The sequence below is a fragment of the Lissotriton vulgaris genome, chromosome 11 (genome assembly GCF_964263255.1).
Source record: "Lissotriton vulgaris chromosome 11, aLisVul1.2, whole genome shotgun sequence".
Classification (NCBI taxonomy): Eukaryota; Metazoa; Chordata; class Amphibia; order Caudata; family Salamandridae; genus Lissotriton; species Lissotriton vulgaris.
This window is the reverse complement of record NC_141699.1, coordinates 280,211,430-280,231,390: the sequence shown is the minus strand read 5'-3', so window position 1 is coordinate 280,231,390 and position 19,961 is coordinate 280,211,430. Positions and strand designations below refer to the sequence as shown.

General features: G+C 46.3%; 1 protein-coding gene across 1 annotated transcript in view; it reads left to right on the top strand.

Moving 5' to 3' along the window:
* Positions 1-19,961, top strand: part of SLC8B1 (solute carrier family 8 member B1) — a 210,775-nt gene that overhangs the window by 97,611 nt on the left and 93,203 nt on the right. The window contains exons 4-5 of the mRNA XM_086943252.1: positions 15,863-15,915; positions 18,887-18,945. Coding sequence (XP_086799378.1) covers positions 15,863-15,915; positions 18,887-18,945 — 112 coding nt within the window. The remainder of the gene's footprint in view (positions 1-15,862; positions 15,916-18,886; positions 18,946-19,961) is intronic.

Here is a 19,961-nt window from a genome sequence, read left to right as displayed (position 1 = left end):
TGATGAAGAGCGGTCCTGTTCCATGTTTTGCTTGATGGGAGATACAAAACAGCTTGAACGTGGATCTTCTGGAAACCGGAAACCAATGTAGGGCTTTCAAGGCAGGGGTGATTTGGGCTTGCGGCTTTATATGTAGTCTGGCAGCCAAGTTCTGAATCCATTGTAGTCTTTTCATAGTCGTTAAAGGTGATCCGTGGTAAAGGCTATTGGCGTAAGCAAGTTTGGACAGAGCAAGAGAGATGGTGACCTGGACCTTGTAAAGGAATCCCAGATGAGGGAAGATTAGTTGCAGAGTTTTTATAGTAACAAAGCTTGATCTTGCTGGTTTGTCCACTTGGGCATTCATTGATAGCTTGGAGTCCATGGTCATTCCGAGGTTTTTTACTTCCCCCTATGCTTTAGGTGGTGTTCTCAGATCATCACGCCAGGCAGCGAGCGGGACATAATTTTTCCAATCACCACACATGAGTATGTCCGTTTTGGAAGCCTTCAGTTTGAGATGGCTCCACGTCAGCCGTTGATCCACGGTTCTGAGACAACTGAAAATTGGTGAGGTCCAATGTCTTTGGGGCGTTTCAGTCGAAGAGCTATTTGCGTGTGTATCTTCATGGTTATAGCACGTGAGGTGAAATTGATTGATCATTGCCGGCAATGACTTCATGTAGAGGTTGGAAAGCATGGGTGAGATGATAGTGCTTTGAGGGACCCCTGCTTTTGTGAAGTACGGTTTGGACAAGAAAGGGAGGCTATGGATGACATAAGTTCTGTTGTGAAGGTAGGATGTGATCCAGTAGAGAGGAGTCCCCTCTATGCCAGCTTCATAGAGTCTTTGCATCAGAGTGTCATGGTCAACTGTGTCAAAGACAGCCAAGAAGTCCAAGAGAAGTAGCGCAGCAACCCAGTTGCAGTCAACTGTTCTCAGGGCCGGACTGAGAACCAAAACCGGCCCTGGCAAAGTGCTCGCCTGGACCCCTGGGGGTGCGACCGAGCTCTTTGCTGGGGCCGGTTTTCGGTCGATTTTGTTACAGGGCCGATTTTGCAGCTATGCTGCAAAAACGGCCCTGTATCAAAAACGGCCCCCAGGGCCCAAAACCGGCCCCCACCCTTGTGGCGCACCGGGGGATTGCCCGGTGCCCGCAAAGGCCAGTCTGGGCCTGACGGTTCTCTTAAGGTCATCCCAGGTGGAAATGAGGTTAGATTCTGTGCCTCTTCCTGGACAGAATCCCGCTTGGTAGTCTGAAAGTATGGCATTATCTTCAATGAATTGTGACATCTGGGCGAATGCTGCTCTTTCTAACAGTTTGCCCAGGAAAGGTCCATTTGTATTTTGTCTGTAGTTGTCAGGGTTTAGCGGGTCCAGGTTTGTTTGCACATTGGCACCCTGTAGGTGATTATACTTAATATTCTCTTTTTTCCATTGGCCCCAAAATCCGACGTCCCCTCCACTGTTCCGTAGTTTCTAGGTGTCTCTTTTCATGCCTGTTCTTCAAAGATATAGTTTGAATTGGCTGTCCATATAACCAATTGCCGACTCTGCTTGCATCATTATGGCTCAATTCTCAATATCCACTTCCTGTCTGCAGTAGTCTGCGTAGCATGTATGTTGCAAGCCAAGAATCTTGGAAATGTGCAAGCACATGCGAGAGACTGTTCTTTCCCTGAAATTTATCCTTTGGGTCCGTGAGACCACCTTGACTGTGAGACCTAGTGCGTATAGGCCCACTTCCAAAGGAGTTATCCTAAATCTAATTTTAAATTGATACGTAAGTCAACCTTAATCATCCAGTGAAGTGCATTAGGAAAAATCAATATGGGAGGCGGGTTCTTAAAGAAAAATGTAACATTTATAGAAAGATGTGTGCAAAATAAGATTATTTAACATCTAAGCAGATTAAATCTTTTGTCCGATTCTGAAACCTCACAAGTTCCCAGATTGCAACATTTGTGAAGTATATATCGGTATGAATTGCATCCTCGAGACCTTCTTCCTTTTATTTTAGAATACGACTGCAGTGTGCTGTATTTTTTTTGTGGTGTTCCCTTGCGGTAGTGACTTCAAAGCTTGAATTTCAGTATGGTGAAATCCTATCAGCCCACATGTATTCTTGAATGGGTGAGAGTGACGTAATTATGTTTTGCACACGTTCTTTCATTTTTGGTCAGTTGTGAGCGTAAGCATAAGTCCTGCGTATTTAAATTCTGCCTGCAGATAATCTGTTTTTGAGGAAAGAGCAGTGCAACGACTAGCTTTCTTTTTCTGTAACACCATTTCTTCTAGTGGGTAGACGGCATAAAATGAATAATTTTCCTGAATAAAATTGGCTTGACCCTCAGCTACAGAGACAAGCACTGGCACGGCCAATGGGTCTCAGCCAATCTATTGGCATTGTTAATGTCTTATTACTTACCGGTAATCTTCATTACCCCGATTAGGGTCCTCCCCGTCCCAGTCCTAACAACGTGAGGCAGTCCTGCCTCCACCCAGCCAATCACAACGCCAGTATTCAAAAGCTACATAAGCCCCTCCCACCTACCGCCATGCCTGTTATCAACAAGACTCCGACACAAACACAGCGGGAGGGCGGGAGGGTACAGGACTGGGACGGGGAGGACCCTAATCGGGGTAATGAAGATTACCGGTAAGTAATAAGACATTACCCCCTCATGGGTCCTCCCCGTCCCAGTCCTAACAACGTGAGGAACTCACAAGCAGAGAACCAACAAAAAACGCAGGACACCAGGGATCCATGCTGAGTACAAATCAGTAAAGATCAATGAACAGCAAAGTCCAAGACGCCAACAGAAAAACAGCCAGCAGAGGCATGCAAAACAACAAGCCAAGAAGGTAGCACAAATACGAGACGGGACAGCGGGTGGCCACCCAACAAATTCCCGGATAGAAAACTCTTGCCGCCCCAGCCCAGGAAGCAGGCACAGAACGTGTCTAACGACCCAGCACCAGAGACTGAGGAGGCAGACCCAAAGGACCGAAAAGGCAGGCAGACCGCCAAACGCACCCACTGACCAACCTCAGAACCGGAAAACCATATCCCCCAAGCCACACCTCCACAGGAGACAAACAGGGCAGGAGAAAATGGAAAAACACCAGGGAACAAAGGTGGGAAAAACCGGAGAGTCCAGCGAACCACCAAGGAAGGGGGAACAAGGGACCCCCGCAGCAGGTAAAACAGGAAAAACACCTCCAGCTGCCAAAGGAAACGGGAAGAACCCCCAGGCAGAAAGACCGGAACAAGCCACAAACCAACCCAATCCGGCAGGAACTCCCAACAGGGAAAAGAAATGAGCAGAGCACCCAAAGCACCCAACCGACGAGCAGAGGTGATGGCCAGCAAAAAAGCCACAGTAGCTGACAACCAGAACAAGACAGCCACCAGCAAGAGCTCAAAAGGGGGCAACATCAGACCCCCCCCCCCCAAACAGCAGGCAAAAACCCAAGAAGGCACGAGTACAGGAGAGACCGGCCGACTAAGCCGAAAGCCTAGAAGAAACCGACTCTCCAAAGGGGCAAAAACCACCAAGGAGGCTCCAGGACCCCGACAAGCACGAACCGCCGCCCACTGAGAAGACAAAGCGGAAGGGCCAAGGCCCTGCAAAAAAAATGTCCTGAGAAAATCCAACACAGAGGTAGGATCCCCCAGCACAGGAACGACCCAATGGGAAGAACACAAAGAGAAAAAAGAACCCCAAAGACGACCACAGCACCCAAGGGCCGAAGGCCGACGTGACAACGGGACGCCACGAGCCACCACAGAGGAACAGCCCAAAGACGCCAACCACAGCCGCACAAGAGCCAGGCCGTCAGAAGCAAGTGACATCAGGGCAAAAACCAGCTGTGGACCAAAAAGCGGAGCCGGAGTCAATGAAGTCCGGCCAAACCCGACCCCCGCCAGCAGCAGTAGGAGCAGAAATCAAAGACAGAGAGGTTAACGATACAGACACCTACACAAACCCCCTCACATCCCCAGACTACGCAGGAGGAGAAATAGGAGGGAAGGCACACAGAAAGCCGAAGGCCAAGGAAATGTGCAGGGGCCATGCAAATCCGCACCAAATTGAACGAAACAAAGAAAATGCGCCGCCGAAGCGAGCACAGAGGGCACAAAACAGAGGACAGGAGGAAACGGCCCAAGCAGCGCCCATGAACGAAAACGCAGACAGTCCTGAACACAAACTCAAAGCCCACAGAGGAGACTCTGCCCAGAGAGAGCTGCGGGAGCCCGAACCACCAGAGGCAGAAGACACACCAATGAGCCATAGTGTCGTGGGAACAACACATGGAAGCCAGCAGGAACAGAGACATGCAACAGGTCCCCCCAAGAAGGCCCAAGCAGCAAATAGCCACGGGAAGGCCAGCACGAATCAAAAAACTCGGCCACCACCAAGTACCCCAACGTGGCGCCCAACCCCAAGGACAGGCGTCCAAGGACAACAAGAGGAGAGAAGGGAGCTGAAAACGCACCCCAAACACCAGGTCGGGAGAGCAAAGCCACCAGGCCAAAGTAGGAACCAGAACAGGGGAGAGAGGAACCAGAGCCATGTAACCTGCACGGGAAAGGACCCAAAGAGCCAATCGGAAGAAACACCAAGGACAGGAGGAACAGGCAAACCCAAGGAACCACAGCCGTGGAGGCAGCCACCACCTCCTGGAACCGCAACCAACCTCAAAGGGCAGAAGGGCGACCCAGCAGGACCCACAAAAGAGCCAACAGGGAAGAGAACCGAGCCGGAGGGTGAAAACAACCCCCTGCAAAGTGACGAACAGGCCCCGAACAGGAACCAGAAGAAAAATGGCCAGAACCACAACGAACCCCAGGAACCGTAGCAAGGCCACAACGCCACCATCGCCAGAACAGTCACAAGGAGGGTGGAAGCAGAAACCGGACAAAAGCCACATAGGGAAAAGCCAACAGCACCCCCCAGGCGGTCACCCACCCAGGTATGGACCAGACCTGACCCTGCAGTACAAAGAACAACAGGTGCAAGGAAAGCGGAACCGCCAACCAGCAAAAAACCTGCACAGCAGGAGCCAGCACCGCGGAAAAAACCAGGGGAACAGGAGAGAGGCCGAAAGGCAACTTCCGAACCAGAGAAAGGAACCCATCCACAGCAAACCGCAGGAACCGCGGACCAGCCAGACGGATGGAACGCGAAAAACAGACAACACCCAAATCCAGGGAAGCACCAGGAAGAGGGGAATGACAGACCGCAAGGGGAACAACCGACCAGCGGCACCAAATGGTATAAAGCCCCGGGACACAGAACAGCGCAGAAAGGAACCAACGGGCGCCAGGACCAAGAGCAAAGAGGAAGAGGAACCTTGGCCCGCTCCGCCACCGGAACCAGCACAACAGCGCCCAGAGACAAAAAGAGACCGACGCCCAAAGAAGATGGTAAATGCAACACGGGTCAAAGGACAACGGAGCAACTGTGAAAACAGCCCAAAAAAGGGGACAGCCCGGAAAGGAATCCGGAAACCAAGAGCGAAGCCCGACAGGACCCACCAGTCGGAAAGCAGACCGGACCAACAAGCCAGGAACAACGGATCCGAGCCCCCAAAACCGTAACAAAAACAGCAACGGAGACAGGGAACCTACTGCCAGATGAACAGCAGGAGTGGGACACAGACCCAACGAAAAAGAGACGTAACTGCAACCACCAGGTCACAGAGACCCCCCTCCCAGGGCACAACAATACCCAAAACCCTGGACGACCAACACCCAGGGGCAGCCGTAGGCGCAACAGAGGCCGGGAACCAAACGGAACACAGCCTCCCCCACCCCCGACCACGAAAGGGCCGAGAGGAAGACAGAGCACCACCACACAGACTGTCAGTAGAGGGAGCCAAAAAGCCAAGGAGCCACAGAAAAACAGACAGTGGACCAAGACCCCAGGACCAGGTCAGCCGAGGAGAAGACTCAACCCATCAAGCCAAGACAGGAAGGAAGGCCCGCAAACAGCCAAACTCCACACAACCCATGAGAAGGAAAAGTGAAGTACAGGCCGTACAAGAGCCAGCACGCACCCCAAAAGAAGAAGCAACACATGGAAATGCAGGAAAGAGAGACAAAGTCCGCCAGGCGAAACCACCATCCCAGAAAACGAGGAAAACCCTGCGTATCTGCCGCAAGCCATGCATCAGACAGGATATCCAACAGGACAACATGGCAGGAAAAGGTCAACCACCACAGAGTAAACAAACTGTGCGGAAAACCCCACAGCATCCAGGGATCTAGGGCCACAACCCAGCATCACCCTAATAAAGACCTATCCTCAGGACAACGCAAAGTAGGCCCTGGCAGCGCATAAGGACAGCCAACACCAACAACTGTGGAAAAGCACAGATTGAAACTATATCAACCCAGGTAATTGGACAGCATAGGCAGGAAGATCTCGTGACCACCAGTAGCCCTTCACAGTATTCAGCGCAGCCCCAGAATCTGCAAAATGTCATCCACCTGCAGAACCTGGAAACTATGCCGCATGGAAACAGCCAGGCAGGCACAGGTGAAGACGACCCTTCACACATGGCGAGTGAACCCGAGCAATCGAACCAAACAGGAACTCGCCACACAACAAAGGAAGTGCCCAGCAACCTCCAAGCAACACTGCCCCCAATCACCAAATCACACAATGTGAGACCGGTAAAAATTACAATGGGCAGCCCTGTAGTCTCCACCCACAGCCCCAGGTCAAAAGACCATGACCGTGGGGGCCGGACGCTGCACTAGAACCACAGCGCCGGAACGACCCGGGGCCAGGACAGCACGAAAACTCCCCGCCCCAGCCCAGCACATGAACGGGGAGAGTCCCTGACCCCAGAACAGGAGCGCAGCTGACCGGGGGACCGGAGCAGCCGCACAGAGAGAAAAACCCACAGGAAACAATGCAGAAGTAAAAAACTGCAAATGAAACACTCCTGTGAAATTCACACAGTAAAATAGCGCAGAAGCATAAAACTGCAAATGAAACACTCACGGCACCGTCCTGAAGAAAGCCAGAAACAGAAACAGGAACCGGGAGCACCAGCGTTCCGACAGCCGTCGGAGCAGAAAAAAAACAGGCATGGCGGTAGGTGGGAGGGGCTTATGTAGCTTTTGAATACTGGCGTTGTGATTGGCTGGGTGGAGGCAGGACTGCCTCACGTTGTTAGGACTGGGACGGGGAGGACCCATGAGGGGGTAATGTCTTTTAGCAATATGTTATGGAGTGGATGTAAGTGGTGTGGAGTTGAAATATGTGTTGTGCAAATATGTGGCATGGTGCGGAGTGTAATTATGTGGAGTGTAATTATGTTGCATGGTATGGATTTAGGTGGAATGGCATTTTGTGGCATTGGAGTTGCATGTAGGGGAGTTGAATTATGTGCCATGTTGTTGAATTCTATTCTGTGGATTCCAATTATGTGGTGTGAAATTATGTGGGTTAGAGTGAAATTGTTTGTGGAATCGTGTGGCATGGAATTGTGTGGCATTTAGCAGAGCTATGTTTAGAGGCGTTACGTGGCATAATGTGCATGGGATTATGTTGATATTAATTATGTGGTATTGAGTGTAGTAGGATTAATGTGGAGTGGAGTGGGACTGTGTGTCATGGATTGCAGTTATGTGAAGTGCTATTGTGTCATAGTGTAGCATGTAGTGGAGTGTAATTATGTGGCGTGGTATTGAATTATGTGGCATGATGTAGAATTCTATGGTGTGGATTTGAGATATGTGGTGTGGAGTGTAATTGTGTGGTTTGGTGTCGAATTGTAATGTGTGGTATGTAATTGTGTGGGGCTGAATTCTGGGGCATGGAATTGTGTAGCATTGAGTAAAATTATGTTGAGTGGAATTATGTGGCATGGTGTGGGGAGTATTTATGTGGAGTATTGCTATGTGACGGGAGTGGAGTTATGTGGAGTGTAATTATGTGGTATAATGGGAAATGTAATTGTGTGGTGTTGAGTTGTATGTGGCGTGTAATTATATTGCATGGTGTGAATTTTTGGATTGTAATTTTGTGTTTTTCTAGCTCAGCGGATAAATGCGGCGTGTTAATATGTGGTGTGAAGTGATGTAGGTTGGAGTGGAATTATGTGTAATGGAACTATCTGGAGTTGAATTGTGTTTTGTATGCGTGTAATTATGTGGTATGGAGTGGAATTATGTTGCCGGAGTGGAATTATGTGAAGTGAAATTATGTGCCACGGAGTTGAGTGAAAAAATGTGGAGTTTAATTTGTTGAATTGAAATTGTGTGACATAGAGTAGAATGATATGGAGATGAATTGTGTGGCATGGAATTATGCGATGCTGAAATATGTTGTGTGTAGTAGAATTATGCAGTGTAGATTTTTGTGTGGTGGAATTGCATTCTATTGGATTGTATGGCATTGTGTTTAATTATGTGACGTTGATTGCTTTTTGTGTTCACTGGCCAGCTGAGTGTGGGGCACAGTCTGCATCGGTTAATTATACTGTCCAGTGATCTCTGCGGGGCTTTGATTTTGACTTGGAATGCAGGCAGAATATGTATGGAAGTGCTGAGAGAGCCCCCTTCATGGGAGGTGAGACGATGTCGTTTCTCTTTTCTGTCCTCTCACCCCTTTACCTAAAAGAGTGTGAATGCCACCCAGAAGCTGTTGATGCCTCCCCTGCCAGTGATGGAGTCTTGAGATGACTCCTGCTTCGTCGCTGCTTTGAAGTTTCAATACAGGCTCTGCTGGGGTAGTGGGGCATGGTGATTGAAGGCAGCTCGCTGAGTCCTCTGTATCGAATCCTACGAGCAAGTGCAAAATAGAGACCTTTTTCTTGTGTTTTTGTTTTGTAAATGTTCTTTAATTTTGCATTATTTCTTCATGTCCCATACGTGTTGCTAGCTGTATCTGTAGATATTTCCCAGTGATTATGCTTTGCAAAGCTGGTAAGGCACTTTGAAAGGGCAAATAAAAATGCTTTTGTTTCTTTGTGACGTATCAGAAGTGGCTTTACATGTTCTCTGCCCTCTTTGTGAATTGAATCAGATCCACAGCTATTGTGTACACAACAGTTTAGGAGCTTTCATTCTGTGTTTCCCAAACACATCGGTCCGGTGGGTTCTAGTGGGTGAAGAGGAGGGGCTAGAGCAATCGTTTTAAGTCACAAGTAGCTCAGCAAATTTGGTCTGGGCTAGTAAGTCCTGAGAGACTTGGACTGCCTGTGTGTCTTTCTGCCGATGCGTATAACAAAGTGCCTGCAAGTCTGGTTGCAAGATACGGTTGTAAAATTTAGTTTTCATTTGTCATCGAGCTGACAGATTAAGTGCAAACCCCATTTGGATTTTAAAATGTAAATGGTCGCTAAATATGTATATGATCTTTGGAGGTAAAGAAGCAACAGGGATGAGGGCGGGTGGGAGGAGGCGGAGCAATTGAAAACACAAGCACTCGTCTTAAGTGCTCAAAGACAAAGACAAAAGTTGCTCCTAAAATGGAATCAGTGGATGGACACAAGTACTTGATCCATGCGATAGGGAATGGCCAAACACAAGCAGAGACATGACGCATGCAGGCCATTGATCCAGCGGGTTACCTGCAACAGGTAATCTAACTCCCTTGCTCCATCACCATGGACAAACTGGAATGAAAGATAGGAGAGCGAGGTTGGAAGTGAACAAATGGTAAGCCTATGGGTGGGCTGTATCGCATTGATTGTAAACATGTCTCGAAGAGACCGCACATGTGCTGTCTAACCGATACTTAAAAAAGAGACCGAAATATCCTCCTTCACATTATCACCAAATTGAGTATCTCTGCTGATTCTAGGTTATCTCTCTACACTCCTCCATAATTATGAAACAGGAAGGAATCCGAAGAAATGGAGATTATACTGCTACTTTTAAAGTAGGGCCCTTTTGATTAACTACAGGACATACTTGTTAATAGCAGCGAAAACCTCAGCTGCTGTTGAGAAAACACTAGCTTATGTAAAATAGGTATGTGATTTTTACTCAATGAAATTTTCAAAATTGACCTCTCTCTAAAAGAAATAATATAATTATAAAAAAAGAGGGGGGAAGTTTTAGATGAACCCTCAGACTAGAGCAATGACAGGATTTTTTTATTTTTATGATTAATGTGCCCGAAAATAGCCCGTGGCACCCTAGCTGCTGTTCCATGGCTACCAATGATAATGTGTTCCAATTGGATAACCAAGTTACTTCTTTAATCACCTTGGAGAATCCACTGCCAAAGCTGAACAGTCAAAACTTCCTCCTTACCCTAGGAGGCCGGAGCAATATAAAAACTGATTCTCGTTTACACAGCAAATCAACTGTCCAGGCAGTGCTTCACCCTCATAGAAGAATAGTACTTTTAACCAATAAGTAAAAAGATTAGTTAAATTCCGATACATAACGTAAACCAATTATCATAGTGCCTTCTGGAGAACGAGATACGACCCCAGATGGGTTTTTGCATGTACACAAAACATTGGACCCCGAGATTTGTTTTATAATTAAATGCAGTGTTCTTTGAATTACAGCCTTGTTTTGGGTCTGGATAATTCTGCAACATCATATTTAAAGCAGTCTCCAGTAATGAAACCGAGATGTAAAACAACAACATGATTCAATTTAACAACTTTGCTAGCATAAATGTATCCCTGTATTTCAAAGTGTTCGGCTCTGACAGTAAACTGGACAGCTCATTGGTCTTACAGCCAACTTCTGAATTTACTGTAGTTAATGAAAATCCCTTAACCCAAAAAAACACACTGAAATCCCAATGGTCCCACCCAACTGAAGATGATGGAGAAGTGTGGCTCACGGTGTAGAGCAGGCAGACTCGGAAGCTGAGGTCAGTCCCGGGACCAGGGTTCAATTCCCGACGCGGCAGGGTCTTGAGCTCAAATGTCCACGGACTCGATAATTCTCGCTTCGGTGCCTGCTCTAATCATGGGTTCTCACTCTGCAACTCTGGGCATTAAGCTTGCTTAATCTCCACAACGGCCCCCTGCGGCGGGATGCCTGGCTTTTACCTTGGGGATTCCCTGTAGGGGCTATCTCACAGAGAAAAGCCAGGACGGGTTCCCAAGGCAAGCGCCGGGAAACCTCCGGGTAGCTGTGCGCTCAATAAATGCAATAATAATAATAATAATCTTTAGAGTGACGAGCCTTCGCTGCCAGGTGCAGATGTCTACCAGAATTATGTAGTTGGTGTCAAGTCCAATTAAGGACCTAACCTGTATTAATGGTTTTCAGTCTGGGCATATGTAGTAGCCAGTCGTCTTCATTTTCTTGTTCCCATGATAGACAGGAAGCTAAGGGCACACACTTAACTCCAGCTCTTCACCATTCTCATCTAGGACCCGGAATTTAAGTTGGACCCCAACTGCAACTTCACTCTGTAATATCTCTGCAATGTAAGGGTTAGAGGGATGGTCAGATTTCAGGAATTGGAACGATTGCTCCAAGGAGTGGTACACATCTCATGGCAACTTTAACCTAAGAAGGGATCAGATATGCCACTCAAAAAGAACAGAGTGGTCAGTGATGGTACAGAGTGATCAGCGATGAATCGCGGAAACATCTCCAAAGCTCTGGGACCCAGGTAGTGCATTGTTTGTGGTCTTTCTCTTTTCTCCAAGAGAGCTGGGCTGCAGGAGTCTCGTGGCTCCTTGGTGACCTCACGTCCTTGAGTTTTTCTCCATGCACATTTGTGAATCAGCAGAGCCTTGTACAATGTTTCCTGGTGGCTGGAAGGTCCGCTCAGACAGTCGGGCTCCTGAGAGAGGGGCAGTCACCAGTAAAAGGCCTCTTGTGCACCCATGCAGAGTGTCTCGTTGATGTCCAGATAGTAGTACCTAGCCCTTGTCCGAGAAGGCAACTTTTCCATTTGTCCAGGTTTTTTAAGTCTCGGAATGTTATAGGAAAAGGCCAGAGCAGGCTGAACTGGACAAGTTCACGATGTATGTTGTACTCAGACTGGTGCAGTTAGATAGCTCAATTTAAAAGCCATGAACACAGAAATATATCCCAGAGCAGACAAAAGCTATACTTCACAATTGGCGAGCTGGAGAAAAATCCTCCCTCTCTGTAGCAACTCCAGTTTCGGGGAGGGTGCAGTCTTGAACATAAGGGACCGGCAGGCAGTGATGTACACCATACACAAAGGATGGACTGGAGAGAGGCAGCCATCTTGTGCCATCAGTCACATAGTATCTCAAATGGACATCTTCTCTTCATAACACACTGACCCTGCATGCTCCCCGGCACACATATGGGCAAGGAATCCCCTTTAAAGCCGATTGGAGGCACGTTTATCATGGAAGGGCCTGAAATACTTGAATAATTCCACTGCTACCACCTCCAGTCGCCTCATAGCCCATTGTCAAGAACCAGCAGCCACTGTCACTCGTGTTATGGGTACAATGAAGAACAACAAATGTGTAGCGCCTTCACTTACAGCTTGTCGAGTTTGATGGCCTGAAACCATATAGGTAGTCTGAAAAAATAAACTGCCCAATGCTATTCAAATTCACAAGCACGTTCTTCTAAAAAACCTACAAAGGATTCGGGAACCAGACAGTGTCCCACAGGTGAACATAGTTCATAGTGCTCAATGCTAACTAAAACCTAGCACCTTGCACTTAAATGCTATAAATCTATTTGGGGCCCTGACTTCTTAGCTTCCATACTCCTGGAGAGTCTGGTGCCCTAAGCGAGTAACAGGGGTGCAGTGTAATTGGTGGACCAGGGATACTAGTGGTAAATCCTACCAAACACTGACACTGCTCTGCCTACATGAGTTGTTTCAAGAGGCGGTATGGGGCCAGAGTCTCTGGGTCTCTTCCTGTATTCATCTCCTTTGAACTCGGTCAGCCCTTCGGCAATTGCATTGGCTCCCCATTAAAAAACAGATAGAACTTAAGGCCTTATGCAGTCCACACAAATTAAAATGTTCAGTCAGACCATATGCTTTGCAACATCGTGTTACACCGTACATAATCACAGGAGCTTGAAGATGGAATAAACTCTCCCTTGTGGCAGTGTTGAAAATCAAGAGGGCGAAAGGAGGAGGTCGATCATTTGGATCCCTCGCTGCCAAACTATGGAATTCACTGCCTGACAACTTGGGTCCAACAACAATCTACTATGCTCCAGGAAACAACTAAAAACACATCTTTTTAGATAATGTTCTGTTCATTTGACATACTCTGTCACTATCTCCTATTAGTGCCGGGAAGCCTGTTTCTGGGTATTTGTTGCGATTTACAAACCCATCTAACATAACTGACGTACTCGTATTTGTTGGATTCTTGAGTATTTCAACCTAAAATGCTATACAAGTTCTAGCCCACATATATCCTTTGTTTTAGGAAGGGAATACATAGGATGTAGTGACCCCTTTTTTAACATGACTGAAGAGGCAAACTTTGTTACATGAAATCGAGGATCTAGATCAACAGATTGCAGGGGTATTTAACCTCTCTGCCCTTAGTTCTGTGCTAGAAGTGGCAAGAGTGGACTCCGTGCTAAATTTGGACTTTTCCCTTATGCCAGTGAATCTTAATGATATTTTGAAAACTTGTTCTGCCTTGTGCAATGCGAAGGTGAATTCTTTGCATTGGTCCATTGAATCAGTCTATGTACAGTTTTAGTTTCTAGTAAGAATTATTACTTTGCATATTCAAACTTAAATTTTGCTTTACTTTACATTTGGGACAAATGGTGATTCAAATACTGACAAATCCTGTTAGCTCCTGTTAAAGAAATAGACCTCTTCAAGATTAAGATTGGATTCTGCTGATAAAGGTCATTGCAAATCAGGTCCTTTCTGAGAAGTTCCTTCAGCATTGTCTGAAATAACCACAATCCTGCCATAATGGGCAGAGCAATTGCAAGCTAAGCAGACCACAGGACCGGTGACCCTTTAAGTCCACAGTTCCCACCCACATTTTTCAACGCTGCTTGTTCAAATGACTTCTTTAAAATAAGGGTCCGGTTCACAGATCACTTTATCTGGCTGTCCAAACACCACTTCGGTCGAGCCATCTCTGTATTTTACATGTATTGATGGCTATGCCCCACCTGGACAGTGGAACATTGAGCATAGATCTGGACGTTGTTAAAGGTTTTCGCTTTAAATCCTAGGGGGCAGAAAAGTTTCCCCACTTCTTATTAGTCCATGATTGATCATCAAACCTTAAGACATCGTCTCCAGAACTCTGTTAAATGTTTTTGATGGCTAGACGCCTGGTCTACTCATATCATATAAAAAGGCTATTTGCTGTACAGAGCACTATAGGCAAAAGCTAACAAAACCTTTGAGCTGGCAGGAATGATAGTCTGAAGAGCGCAGTGTCCAAGAGAACAAACTAGGCATAGAGTTTTATGGTTGATGATATGATGTTGGAGCTTGTGCTGGATAGTTTTGTTTTAAGTACCTCTCCATAAAGGGGTTACTACCCAGGGTGTGTATTAGAAAATGCTTTTAGCTTACTTGTATTGTCCCTGGTCATCAAGGTGCTGAAGAGAGGTTCTGGGAAGGTATTGTAAGATGATTCTCAAACAAAACAATACTTGGTATGTGTCTACCTAGTTAGTAAAGGAAGGTGGCACTCGCCTAGTCTTGACGCTTGAACAATGAGTCTATTTGCGTTTAGTCACGCCATACAACCACCTTGGCGGGGGTCTGCAAGCTTATAGTGCATATATTTGTAGAATGTCACCTATTTATTCTGTTAAGCACTTGCAGGCTTCTGCTGGCTATCCTTTTTGACCCTATCTATATTGTAACCTCTTCCTCCACACAGAGTAAGCCTTGACTGCCTAACTTTGCTACTCCTGGAAAGCCAGGTGCAAATATGGAATGCAATAGTACTGGTGGCGTTAGGAAAACAGTGGTTAAAGACGAAAGCACACAAAATACTGACCATCAACAACAGGACCCCAAGTAAAGAATTCACCCTTTGGCAGAGCTGCGAGTAGCTCTTTCAACTGATCGATGGATCTGCGAGGGAATCTAGTTCCTTCATGCGTGGTCGGGTGTGGCTTATTGGTGGATGTACAAAGAGATCCTCGGGCATGAGTAAGAGGGTGCAGCATGCCAACACTGAGATGTCCTAGAAGAACGATATCTGGGAGCTGACCACTGGATAGGCCTGGGTGGCTACATGCTTTAATTGAAGCTGGTGCATTAGCAGGGCTGTGGGCATTTCTGTCTTGAGATAGTGTGAGATAGTGTGAGAAGCTGTCAAATAGATTTCAGGTGCGTGAGCAGAGCCATGTTGGAATTGTACTGTCCAAGAATAGCATGAGCGGCTCCTGGCACTTATGTGGAGCCTTGTCACAGCTGTGTGTGGGAAATCGACATCTGATAAACATGAAATGCTGTCTCTAAGGGCCTAGGTATTTTGGCAAGTCCTGGGGTCAGCACTGCAGTGCCCAGAGACCCCGAAGGTCTGACTTGAGGTATATTGGGATGTGGATGATGAGAACTCGAAGGTACATTGATCAGACATAGGATGTTCAATAAGTGCGAATTGAGGTACTTCTGTTAATAGGAGCTCAACAGTGGAATACCTGGAGGTGCCGAGAGCCTGTATTGAGGTACATCAGTGTGTGTGCGCCTCATGGCTGAGCTCTTCCGCAGTTGTTTGTGGTCTCAATGTTGGAATTCTAGGAGTATTGACTGGCATGATGGAGGCCTATTGGCAAAGCCGTTTTGCCCCTGGAATAGCAGATAATGCTGCAGTCCTAAGATAGTAATTATTTACAATCTAGATTGATTTTTCAATGTTTCTACTTCCTACTGCGCTTCTTTATTTGTTTGGCACAGGTGTTTGTTTGTATAATACTTGGTTTGCTTTTCTTTATTACAGGCCTTTTGGTTGCTGTATTTGTTCCTCGTCCTTGGAACCACTGCCGATAAATTGTAAGTAGAAATCTGTCATTTTTTCCCGATTTTTGAGCAGGTACCTAGAGCCTTCTGTGCTTTCTGTTCACTTCCTTTCGCCTCTTCTGACTTGAGCCTCTCCTCTCTAGCTTTCCTTCACTCCACAGCTTGGACATTGTTGTCTCCCATATGTCTAATTTCATCACCTCTGCCCATCACAACCACTTCTTCTACTCCATCCCTGTGGTCCTGTCTATCCTCGCTCATGGTGCTATTAATTAGTAGCCCTCACGGCTTTATCCTGGACTGGCTACTCACTTTTCTCTGTGCTACCTCCTTTGATGACATAATATCCTTATTCAGTTTCTCTTGTGCCATTCTTAGCCGATGATACGCCAAATCTTTTTCTCTTCTATGCTCACCTCGAAGAAATTATCCAAATCTCTGGCCGTCTAACACCCATTTGTGACTGTATGGTTCTATATTTTCTCATGTGCACTTAATCGAAAATAAAACGTCCTGCTTTCCTGCAATCTCCACCGAAGGGTCATCCCTCCGTAAATTTCCTCAAGACCCCCTTCAACTAACCTCCTCTGTAGAAACTGTGATTTGTTCTCCAGCCCTAACATGTGACAGGATTGTTTGGTTTCCAACGGGTTCAAGTGAATTATTATTCCAATAATCCACAAAGCTTCACATTTCAAACCAGTGAAACTCTAAGGTCGTCCTGGTAATCAGCTGACCATACTACTGCAGCAGTATTCTAGTTGGCCTTCCACTCTACACCTCTCCATTATACTTGCCATACGTCATCTTTTATGTCCCACGTAACCACCCTACCTTCTGTCACTGACACCAATTGGCTAACTGTCAGCCTCTGGCTAGAATGTACATTTTTTGCTTAAACTTAAGTTTTTCATGGAAAAGCCCCCCAGCACACATTTGCTGTGGCCCACCATACTTAGGCCAGAACGCCCTGTTTCAACAACCAACACCCCATGGTGTTTTTTTTTACCTATTTTATTGCATTTTAGAAACATAAACACAATGTTTGCCTAAGACATCAATAAGTACGTTTGCATGGGCGGTCGAATAATAGAATTTACATATACAATATTTGTTCAACTAGGATATAGGTACAGTAGAGAGCCATGTACAGTGCATGTAATCATGTTATTACGAAGATATAATGGCCCATGAAGGAGAAAGTAAACCTAAACAACCACATAACTATCCCCGCCCTACCATCCCAATGTATCTGCCCTGCCAATTCAACGTACTCCAATTAGTCAACCTGATGTAATTGGAGTATGAGCGGTCCCCGCACAAGAAATGTGGTAGGAGGCAATGTAAGTTGCTGATGTCTGGTGAAAGAGGGAAAGTCAGAGGTGGGTTCAGTCTGGGTTTGTCTCAAACAGGCGTCTTAGGATCAGTCTGTGTCTTCCTCGTGACGTTTGAACTGTTCAGACCTGGCGTCCCACGCCATAACCAGCACCTCATGGTTGTTAATTTACTTCATGCACCCTTCTCATTTCCAGTCCTTTCACACCAGGACTCCAGTTCAAGAACATTCTCCACTGTAAATATCATGTTTTATTCTCCCACTGTATTTCAAAGAGTGATCGCGAAGCTCATCGCTTCTGCCTCCAGTATCACCCACCGTCATTCTCAATGTTTACAATTACACTAAATGAACCTGATTGAAATGCTCCTGTTATCCACAGATACCTTAGGATTTTTTAGGTGGGACCAGGAAGCCATTATTAATCTAGCTTTGTAATGCAGTATATTTGGATAATTGATTGTTATTTTAAATATATAATTTTTAGATCTGAGGTAAGCCAATATCTTTTGAGTTTATCAAATGTAGATGTATAATATAATGAAAGCGGTCTTTCAGCCAGCCCCCTTCTTCCATTGGTCTGTTATTGAGTCATTCACATTTTCTGTCTGCCCACTACAGCATGCAGCTTGGGGCGGTGGGTTAGTCCACATCAGCCCTTGCTTACCTTTCCCAAGTAGCATATCCACACCCCCAAGTAGTTCTTTTCAAGGACAGGCACCATATGCAATGTGTACCTTTTTGTGACCAAAATAATAAGTCTTACCTGTAGTCACTGTTTTGTTTTAGATTGAGCAGGACTCAGTAGTTTCCTAAAAATAATTCTTTGCAGAGCTTTAAAAGAAAAAAGCATTGGCAAAACCAAACCTCTGCAGCTGATATCAGACCTATTTATTAGCTTTGCCAATGCTGGTTGATTTTACAATGTGTATGCTTTAATTTTCATTTTGGTTCTTTTTATTGTGATTAAACTTGAGCATACATATTTTTTAGGAGGATAATTCTGTTTTTATTAGATTATTCTCTTGACATTTTTGAAAATTAAGATTCAGCAGGAGACAGGATGACGTGAAAGGCAACGTTTTCCATAACAGGAAATTGTTGGATAGATCACTTTTCCTTTCTTCCCTGTTGCTATATTCGTCTGCCCACACCTACACCACTTCCACAGTTGACTCGGGTTGAGTCAGAGCCTTGCATGCTCACTGCGGTCCCTGGAGAGGCAATCCAAACAAACAAAATCACACGAGTTTGGACAGTGGATCACAAAACATCCCAATCCCCTCCTTGCAGAGTGGATCTACTGGGAAATCCGTGCACCTCTTCAGTTCCACACTTTCTTATTTGTCCAGGGCCTGCCAGGGATACCCCCCCACCCCCTTAAGGGATGCCTCACGCCACTTGTTCCGAAACCTGAACCTGAGACCTGTACTGCAGCAGGTTGCTAATGAGCTAAGTAATTGGCAGGTATGCACTATATGTAAAACATATAAGACTAAAGTGCATAAAACTGAATGAAATGTTTGGATTGTGTAAATGTTTAGATTGTGTGTTTTTTCCCAAACCGCTCAAAAGAATCGACAAAGCCATTCGTATTGACCGATCTGATGCTTCTTTTAGGCCATAAAATGGGCAATACATCTAATATTTTGACTTTTCTTTTTGTAGCTTTTGCCCAAATTTATCGGCTATCTCCACCAACCTGAAGTTGTCTCACAACGTCGCTGTATCCTTTTAAGACTTTCAATTGGTCATTGGGCATGGTGATGCATTGCCGGGACAGTGGGCAGGGAGGAATTTCACCATTACAAAAACAGTCTGCTTTGGGAATGGGAAGTGCATCCTCTGCCACCTATTGATTAGACCTGTCTGCCTTAAACTGATGAAGTCTCTACAAATGTTTGGGATTGCCTTTGTCCTTTGATCCGGATATTAACTTATAAATGTGCAAGCAAACAGATTATATAACTCTTTAACCCCTTCACTGCGGCAGCTATTCCGCCGCAGTGCTAAAGGGGCGGGGGGGCGCGCCGCGTGCCCATGCTGGTGACGGAATTGCTCCGTCACCAGCCGCGGTTGCTCTGTGCTCATGACGGAGCGGTTCCATCACGGCCCCGCCCGCTCAATGGAACGCTCAGCGCAGGCGCAGAATCCGCGTCGCGCAGGCGTGCCGGAACCGCTCCGTCATCAGCACAGCGCGACCGCGGCTGATGACGGAGTGGTTCCATCACCAGCAGGGGAGGGGTTAAACAAATTATAGTAATAATTCTGTCAAGCTGTGAAAATTGAAGCAGATGTTGAAGTAGAGTTTGTGTGGTCGTTTCTTGATTTCCTACTTTCAGACATGCACTGTGTGACAATATTCCAGCCTTGGTATATTTGATACTAGGCTCTGGGGATATCCTAAAAATCTGGCATGGATCGGGCCCTCCAGGACCGACTTTATAGAACCTTGTTCTAGACCCATGGTAGTAAATAGGAGGCAATGGGCGGATGGGAGGAGGTTGAAGCTCTACCGTGTGATGTTATCAAGGGGTCAAAGGATGGTTGATGTGTGTGATGGCATTTTTATGAATCGAGGTCTGTGGCTTAAAATGCAAGACTTGAATTGACCAAACCAGCCCATTAAGTGTCTAAGATGCGTCTTCTGAAAAAAGATGCCAGATAACTGAAATAGGAAGCCATGACTGACAGCAGCCACCCGCGGGCTACTGCTATATAACTCAACTATGGGCACCTGCTT